This window comes from Stigmatopora nigra, chromosome 5, assembly GCF_051989575.1.
Source record: "Stigmatopora nigra isolate UIUO_SnigA chromosome 5, RoL_Snig_1.1, whole genome shotgun sequence".
NCBI lineage: Eukaryota > Metazoa > Chordata > Actinopteri > Syngnathiformes > Syngnathidae > Stigmatopora > Stigmatopora nigra.
Genome location: NC_135512.1, coordinates 2,547,458 through 2,557,349, shown reverse-complemented (window position 1 = coordinate 2,557,349; position 9,892 = coordinate 2,547,458). Strand labels below are relative to the sequence as shown.

The 9,892-nt window shown below is 37.5% G+C and overlaps 1 protein-coding gene across 2 annotated transcripts in view; it reads left to right on the top strand.

The window, feature by feature from the left end:
• Window positions 1–998: 998 nt before the first annotated feature.
• tgfbr3 (transforming growth factor, beta receptor III) overlaps window positions 999–9,892 on the top strand; it is a 38,450-nt gene continuing 29,556 nt past the window's right edge. The window contains exons 1-2 of one of the 2 annotated variants that reach the window (XM_077716996.1): window positions 999–1,062; window positions 7,359–7,502. In XM_077716996.1, coding sequence (XP_077573122.1) covers window positions 7,442–7,502 — 61 coding nt within the window. In that variant the 5' untranslated portion in view covers window positions 999–1,062; window positions 7,359–7,441. Of the gene's footprint in view, window positions 1,063–4,393; window positions 4,594–7,358; window positions 7,503–9,892 lie in introns of those variants that run through there. The other variant, XM_077716995.1, reaches the window with a different exon arrangement.

Genomic DNA, 9,892 nt, shown 5'->3' with positions numbered 1-9,892 from the left:
CTAGTGATAATTTTTGGTTTTTCTTTAAAGACATTAAACAATAAATCCTTACTATTCTATTAACTTATAAATCCATAATTAATGAGTTCTCTAATAATCATGGCAGCCCTATTCTACACACATCACTTTGCCAAACTCCGCCCACGTATGACCTTAGCGCAAGTTGACCCAATTTCAAGACATTGCCAAGATCGGTCGCCTCTTTTTGCATTTATCTTCCCGCAGTCCTGACGTTATTAAATGATTCAATTCTGACACTATCAACCATGACACTTTTGGGAATGGTCTCTCTCTCTCCAAAGTCGCCCACGCCGCTTCTTTTTAATACCACTAATAGAACGAGGGTGCCGTAGCTTGCTAGAAAGACAAATAAAAACCAAATTGTTTCTTTTCAAAGCACCGAGAAGTCGCAGAATGTTTGATTCGACTAAAGAGAATGGCCAATGACGACCAGTCTCGGGGGGAGGCGGGGCCCGAGCCCCCGCCGGCCCCCTTCTCGTTCCGCCTCCCCGCGCGCCTTGTTACTCGTAAACAAGGCGGCGGCTAACGACTTAATTGATTGACAGTCCTTTGGCTTTCAAGCCGATGCGTTTTATTCGCCGGGATCGGTCGGGGAAGCCGAAGGCCGGCGAGTACGCGGGGGGGGACGCCATTAATGATGCCCCAAAAGCCGTCTCATCCGGCCAATCCTCCGGTCAATCTTCTCTGCCGTTAGCGTGTAGCATTAGCGGTCGGATGATCAATGCGCTAAGGCAATTAGCCACCGAGCGAGGCCCGGGGAGCTCCGCCCATTATGTGCTTTAACTTTTAAGTGAGTGGATTTGGAAGAAGTTTGGGATGTTAAAGTTGGATTGAAATATGTCTTAGAAATACTTAGAAAAATGGAGTTTGAGGGATTTGCGATTGGAGAAACAGACACAAAATGGTGGAGAGTTGATGTTGATGTATAACTGAATTTAATTGTTTTTTTTTCTTTTGTTGATGCTTACAGCAATGCCAAGCGGGAATTGAACCCACGGTTGTCTGAACTAAAGTCAGGACAGTGAACTGCTACACCATCAGGTAGGTCAATTATTTACTTATTATTTTATTTTTTTAATTGGGGAAAAAGTAATACTACTTCACAACTGTAGCCTTTTATCACTTCTATCATATTACTAACTACTATATATTTATATTAATATTTTCAAAGATTTTTCAACCAAATTTTATATCATAAAAATATTCTAATGTTATTTGTAATACTCTCTAATATAAATACTATACGTCTGACAACCTCTGACGTCACCCCTATTGACCTAGTTGAGTTTGTAATAACACGTAGTAGCCACTAGAGAGTGCTCGAGTCTAAATACATTTGTGCTATTTACATGTATTGAGTATTTTATTTAGTTTTTTTTTATACTCCTAAATTAAAATCAATAATAAAAATAATAGGTTTAGAAACGTAATAATTTAAGGCGACACACTGGCACGATTTCAAGTAAATGTTTAACGTTTGTTTTTGTTGCAATGAATTAAATTTTATAAATAATCAATAAAAAAAACAAGTCACATTTTAGGTCAGCAATGTCTCTAAACAATTACCGATAATCATAAATCACAAAATATTTATTACTTATCCCCTGGTTTTAATGATTTTTTCATCAAAAAACCAAATAAATTAAGAGAAAAGTACTTGTTTTCTATCCTCAATTGTTTGTATTACATTTTTAATATATTTTCTAGTATCACTTAAATAAATAAATCCAATAGAAAATACAACATACAATATTTACCTCCCAAAAAAAACATTTCTAGGTCAGTGTCAACAAAGATAAATAAACTATTTCTACTTTGTGAGATTTACCATTACTACTTTGTATCTTTCTGCCCTCCTGTGGCCACGACGGGAATTGCACTTTAAAAAACAGCAACTATTATCTCAAGGCCGTGTTTTACGTGTCTTTCAAACGAATACGATAGCAATGAATAATGTATTTATGATCAAACTTTGACGTGTTTAATGGGCCTTATCTGCGCTTCGCTAGCGAGGAGAAAAGAAGGAGTTGATCTTTCGCTTTTCAAACGCGCGGTAAAAGGAAGCCCGTCTTCCAATACGGCGCCGCTTTTGATTTAAGGCAGGAAACGCCTACGGGAGATTTTTTTTTACAACAATCAAAGCGGGCTCATCTTTTAGGATGCCAACAGGATCTTGTCTGGGTAACAAAACGGGCCGAGGCCAAGAAAGATCACAAACATTTGACCTTTTGACCTTTTTATTTGGAATTTTTAGTCAATTAAGTACGTCCCTGTAATTGGTTCATTCGGTTATCTTTACAAAATAAAAGCAGACAATTTTAAAAGTCTTTTACCGTCAATGGCAAGGAATTGACATCTTTTTCTCATTAAAATATGTCTAATCTCACTTTTAAAGCCTATTGATAACAAATATTCTCATGTTTTTAATGTTTTTTAATACTATTATTGTCTTATCGATTGTTTTTGTTTCAATTGAAAAGTTTAAAAAAATAAACGTTCAATTTTTGGGGTTATTTACATTGAAAAATTGGTGAAAGATGAAATATTTAGCAAAATATTTTATTAAAAATTATTTTTTTATTCTAGGTTTTTAAAAAATGATTTAAAAACGTAGATATATTCTGTTTTATAGATTAAATAAGGGATATGGGGAATGTATTGATGTTTTGGGGGATTATTAATACCTGGGATCTTGTTTTTTGCATATTTTTGTAACCTGAATATTTCTTTTGTAGAAGTATTTGTAAGTAGAGGTATTCATATTTTTTGTCAAATTTGATATGGGACTACTGGGAAACTAATTATTTTTTTATCACCTAAAACATGTAAAGATCAATTCAGAGGGATTATGAAATGATACGAGAATGTAATATCGCAAAATCATTTTTTATTATTATTATTTTTATAAACATCCCCCTTGCCATTGACGACAATAGACGTATAATCCATTCTGGTCCTTTTTCGCCAAAACGCGATGCCATAGCTGTCACCTAGCGCCACCCACAGGACGAAAGGCTAACTGCCACCCGGCGAAACGGCATTTCGAGCTTTTCATCTTGACGCGGCGTCAACAAACACGTGAGGCCGCCGCCATTGCCATGCATATGGATGAGGCGCCATCTCATTTGATCCCTTTGAACGCTTCCTTGTCAGCGTCGCCGTTTCTTCTTTGTCGCGTTTGCGTGTTTTCCACAATAAAAGTTTCCTCCCCTCTCGTCTCGTTAGCGCCGCGTCACATCTTGGATGACATTCGTCGTGTTCGCTTTCAGACGGAACGGATCGCTCGGAGCGCCCGTTCGCAGCGCGTCGCCCACCATTTGCCGCCACGGTCCTAAAACGGACGTATGGAAATGACCGACGCGTGATGGATGATTGGGCGCTTGTTGAAAGGCTTTTTTTGTTGTTGTTTTTCCTCCGGCGGCTTAAGTTGAAGTGAATGTTGTCGAAAACCACAAAGGTTGTTGCCGTTTAAAAAGCCTCGTTTGAAGCAAATGTGTAGTTTGGGTGATAATATTTAGATTTTTTTTTTATAAATTGTTTAAAAGAACTGGATTAAAAGCCCTGAATATTCCGTTTTTTATAGATTTAAAACAATGTTTAATTTAGCTTTTTTTAAATATATTTTTAGATTTTAAAAAATGATTTTTGAACTAAAAACTGAAAAAAATGATAAAAAAATGACAATTATTGATTTAAAAGGGGGAAAATCAGGAAATATAATACACATCTGTATTCATCATTTTAATTTGATCCTAAAAAATAAAGACAGTACTCATTATTTACTTTTTCGGGCCGCACAAAATGATGTAGCGGGCCAGATTTGGCCCCCGAGCCACCACTTTGACACCTGTAAACAATTCAAATGTTTTGGGGGTAATAGTCAAGTATTTTGAAAGTTAAGTGATCACTCGATCCTCCCAGTCAAGATGGATTGGACGTCTAGCGCCATCAATGGCACTGAAAGATAAGTGTACACCTCTAGTTTAAGTGAATTGGACATCTATTATTGTCAATGGCAGCCAGTAAGTCAATGGAAATTAGAGTTAATCAGCCCAACAAATATTAATATAATTGTGAAAAAAATTGTGCGCCCCCAAAATACATTGCACCCTAAGCGGTCGCCCACATTGCTCATAGCAAAAACCGGCCCTACCTGTAAATGACTGGGCAACTGAAAATAGATTAATATTATAATTAATATTTTCCTTTATGTTTATTTATTCTCCAAACAAAATGACAACCGTTTATTAAATCTATCCAATTCAGTAAATTCAATTGAGGTCAGTCAATTTGAGTAGCATGACGTCATCCGCGTCCGCCCCCCTCAAGAGGGGGACTCCAAGCCACGCCCCCACTCAGATAAACCCCTCCATGGGCGAGGAAAGTCAGCAAAAGAAGGCTGCAAACTCTACGGAGCTTTTCCCAACCGCTTTTTGTGGAACTCTTGCCGTAATTCCGCTCCGCTGTCGACCGAGGAAGAACCGTCGCTCTCTCCGGGGAAGGAGACGCTCCGCTAGCCGCTCTCAGTGCACTTCGCCCCGGACGTTTTTTCCCCTCCTTCTCCGGCTGGAGGTACGCTCCGCTGCGCTGTCAAAATGTCCAGCGAGTAGCTTGTTTTAGGCGGAAATCGACTTATTTGGCAACTTTTACTTTAAACGCTTGTCAGAGTTGTACAAAAATAAGAGTTTATATGACGTTTTTAGACGCCAAATGGGAAGAATGCCGATTACAAGTTGTCACTTTGCTGTCCACTTGTGGACTCGTTTTCATTTGTCTACTTATTTTTATTGACTTATTCGTGAGTGAGAAGAAGTTTTATGCGTTTAAATTCAATTTTTTTAAATGAATTGTAACTGGGCTAATGGTCAGTTTTTTTTCAAAATTTGACACTTTAAAAGTTTTAACCCTTTGTAGAGCAAGTGACCATTTTTGGTTAGTTTATTTATATTTTTGAGGGCATTTGAGATTTTTAACTCTTTACAAGGTTACGTTATATTACTTTTGGTTAATTAAAGAAATTAAATAATAGTAGTTTTCATTTTTTAGGTATTATGGTACTTTTAAATAGTTGTTATAACAATTCCAAATTATACTATACAATTAATAGTAATTAACTTATTGCATGCCAATGACGTCAATAGATGTCCAATTCATTTCACCTTCACTCTGTTAATGTATTTTGACACTGAAAGCTATATTTTTGGTCATTTAATCAAATATAAAGACATTTATAGATGAAACAATATTCATAAATAAATGAAATTAAAATAAATAAAACCAGAAATACGCACTGTACTTGTTTCAAAACTCTAAAAGTGTTGTTTTTGTTTTGTTTTCCTGGTATTTGACTTATTACTTGCCAATGACGGCAATTAACTCCCAATTCACTTTTATGGGTTAACAAAAAACATAATTTGTGCATGAAAGCATAGCATCTTTTGGCTCCACCCATCGAATCCGACAGCCAACTTTGTCAGTCGGCCAATGCCGATACTCTACCAATAATTTAAAATTATACAAATAGATTTTGAAACAATAACTTGGCCTATCTCACATCGATTGCCAAATGATATCCAAATATTTTGATATTTTTTATTTAAATAACATTTAAGACTCAAAAGACTGTCTGTTTTTCTTTTCTTATCACAAATGGCAGCTCAACTACAGTAGATAAAAAATCCCTTTTATTATTTATTGCTGTTTTTTAATTTTTTAAAGTGATATTAATGAAAACTGTCATTTTTAAAGTTGCTCGGATCCAGCAGAGCATTTCAGATTGCGCCGCGTGAAGAACTCACATGACGTGATTTGCGTGTTGCCCCAACAAAAGCGCGTGGTGCCACGGGGGGTCCGGTAACACCCCCCCGACCCAAAACACAGCTTAACTGCATGGAGACATTTTAAGAGAAAAAAAAACGACTTCTTGCAGCGTGTTTTCCATTACTTTGAGTCAAGTTCACCATATAATAAAAGAAATGGCCGTATTTTCCGGAGTATAGGATGCTCAGGAGTTTATACTTTTATGTAATAGTACTCCAGAAAGTTATTGCCCGTCATTGACGGCGTCCGATCCTTTTGAACTGGGAGCTCTGCCAGCCTTTCAGTTCAAATGGATTGGACGTCCACTCATGAAACGTGAGCGCTGGTAGAACGTAAATCACAAGCGAGCGGCTCCAAAACGTGTAATATTTGTCACGATCTTCCAAAATGACTTCCCAGGCCTCGCAGTTGGCGCACGCTGAAAGCTTCTTTTGTGCTCGGCTTTTTGACGCACCTCCGCGTTTCCACGCGCTTTGACGCGTCCCTACGCAAATTGGCGGTGGACATAGCCGACTCGGCACCAAAAATGTTTTTAGAAAAAAAATCAAGAAAATTTAGGATTTATTTTATTTTATTTTTTTTATTAAATATGTAAAATAATTTAGAGTTTGAGCATAATAATTATATCTAGAGTCAGATTATAATAATTATAAATAAATTATTTTTAATCTTGATTCAAGGTTTTTAATCAAAATTAGTTTGGTTTTCATTAATTAACTTTAAATTAAGATTAAGATGTACATAATTGAATATTAGTTGTTTTGCCATTAAAATATTAAGGGTTTTATTTTCAATTTTTCTCTACCACTTTTCTTAACCCATTAAAAAACATATTGAAAATAAAATAATTTAAAAATAAAATTAAATTTTGCCTTTTTTAACTGTTGCAAACAAACAAAAAAATTTAATCTTTAATTTCTTTTAATAAAAGTAATATCTCTAATATTTTAGTCCCTTTTTAAACATATGAACCAACTACATTACCACCTCCCCCATTTTAATCATGCAAATAATTAAAAAAGTCTCCATCCAAGGAAACCTAATCACCTTAATTAATAAGTATCTATTTAAAAACCCATCCCAATTTCCCCTCCAATCACGCGTGGTGCCACACGTTGCCAGATCCCAACACATCCAGTTCTTAATGAAGACACATTTCCAGCATCCCTCCACATTTTTCTCCCTGAATAATAATGAACTCCATCACCCCACATGAAACCAAATGCCTTTCTCTCCAAAATAATGATCTTTTCATCCAAAGTCAAGTGTTGTGTGGCACACCTGAGGAGTGTTAAACTTTTCTCGGGGGTGAATTGTTCAAGCCTCTCTTCAACCAGAGTGTGTTCATTCCTCACGGCATGTTCCCCCTCTACTTTTCAAGTGTGCCTGGCCCCCAATTAACCCCCTCCGGATTAATCCCCGGCTCGCCAATCTAGCGCTTCCCTCACTTCACGCTGAACCTAAGCACTCCCTCTTTCCTCTTACTACCGCTTGACTTTCTCTTCTTTTGTTTGCAGTGCCGACTTCCTGTAAGCAGAAGGGCAGGACGGAAAAGCCTCTTTTTCCGTCCACTTCCAAATATTGTCCGTGCATCGGAACAATGGCGAGGAGATGCCTCCTGGCCTTCGTACTTCTCGCCGCGTGCCCCTTGGGGTCAGCAGGTATGGCAATATTGAGTTATTATTGTGTGATAGTGATGTTTTTAAAGGTTTTGGGGTTGTTTTGATTTTATTTTAAAATATATGGCCAAAAAAAGTTGATATGAGGTAAGTTCTCGTTGAGACCGTTAGTTTGAGATGTGACTCGATATGCTTTTGATGGAAATTGATTTTTCATCTATTCAAGCATGAAAATCTTCTTTCTTTGGGGCGTTCGGGAAATATACACAAATATCCTGACATAAAAATGCTATATTTGGTTATCTCTCGTTTAGACCTGTAGTTTGAGGTGTCACTCGATATGCTTTGCTGGAGATTGATTTTTCATATTTTCATGCATGGAAATTGTCTTTTTTGGGGTGTTCGGAAAATATACACAAAAATCTTGACATAAAAAGGATATATTTGGACATCTCTCCTTTAGACCTGTAGTTTGAGTTGTGACTCAATATACTTTGTCGGAAATTGATTTTTCATATTTTCAAGCATATAAATCATCTTTTTGGGGCCTTCGGGAAAAAAAACACAAAGATATTGACATAAAAAAAATGATCTGTGAGAAAACCTCTTATTCAGACCTATAGTTTGTATTGGCAGCCTACAAAAAAATCTCCTGCTTTTAAAATCACTTGTCATGGAGGACATGCCAGAATATCGTGTATGCCAAAGTCCAAAAGAAAAACAAATAGACATTTTCACCCGGGAACCACCTCTGGGATTCCCCTCCGTTTCTCCCGCCGCGTCTTTGTGGCCGGCCTTGCCCGTCAGCGAAGCGAAAAAGGGGAACGGCGTCGAAGAAAGCACGCCACTGTGATTAACGGCCTTCCGATAAGAACGGACGCCGATGAATGCGAACGGCGTGCGGCGACGTACAGTGTCCTCTCAGTGGTCGTGATTAAAAAGCTGCCAACTGACATGTCAGGCTTTGAGGAATGTGCACGTCGTGACCTTTTTCTTGACAAAGAGAAGCTTTTTTGGGCTCCAATGAGAAGATGGAAGATGGCCGCCGTCCATCTGCCGTCACCTTGACCTTTACCATGCCACGCCCCCTAAATCACAAGGCTACTTTGTCTCGTTTGGCGCCGATGCTACCGCTACATCCTTTTAGTGGACGTCATTTTTTTGTCTCCCAAATTATTGACAAATAGAAATTAAACCATTGAAATTCTAATGTAGTGTACAACATAATAGTATTTTCCGGATTATAAGGCGCATAGAGTTTGACTAATTTTTAACTAAAAAGCCTTTATTGTCATCATACACAGCTGTGTATAACAAAATTGGTGGCACTAATCCACAAAATGCGTTTTCCCAGTAAAAAACACATAAATAAGTAGTATAAAAATATAATAAGTTACATCCTGGCAAGGTAAATACTAAAATATTGCTTAAATATATATCCAAATGCCACTTTTTTAATGTTTTTTTTCTCTCTGACCACCCAAAACCTGTTTTATTTATCCATAAAAAAATAATTGTTACATTAAGATTTACATTTTGAGCCTGCATTTCTCCATTGAACTTTATTTTATGACTTAAAGGACTTAAATCTACTATTTTCTTCTTCATTGTGCTTAATCATCTACCAAGATGCCAAATGAGCGGCCATCTTGGTAGGGGCATTAATGGCCGAATCAAACCGTGACACCCCATGTCCTCCATAACCCAACTACGCCCCCCCCCTTTAAAACATTGCATTTTCATGCTTCCGCCCTTCATTGTAAGGAAATTATCACTCCTTAGACGTCCAATCCATTAGAAGTGGGATTAAGATTAAAACGTATGCATCTGACCCTTACATTAAATTAAAGATGGAGCCATAAAAGTCTAAAAAAATATTTTATAAATGATAGTATCGTGCCGACTTAGTGCAGAGTTGACGTGAACTGTAAAACAATAAGGCCACAAAGCCAGGATCTAAAACACAATGTTGTTCCGTACCAAGGCCGCATGCATTGTTGTATGTGGCCACCGGGGACGCCATGTTTACCATCCTCCAGGAAGAAGAAATGTCACGCTCGGCCTGCAAAAACGCTCATAATAACACAAAGGGGGCATTTTGTCATCTTAATATACACTTTAACCTCTACTTACAAATTTAATGTTTATTTTTCTTAAGTAGAGTCGCATTTAATATGTAAATTAGTCAATATTTATATGATGTTAAAGGCAGTGAATGAGTTAATACATATTTTTTTTCTGTGTTTGAAAGCTGGGAAACACAATGGAAAGCTCCCAGTTGCCAACAGCTGTCTCCCATTAATGACTGGGCTTTTGCGTACGCTCGCTTACTGGAAAGCCAGCAAAGCGAGGAAGGCGAGGGACGGTGACGGAAAGTCGCTGAGATAACCAGCGTAGCCGGGAACGAGATAGCGGCGTCAAGGGGGGGGATG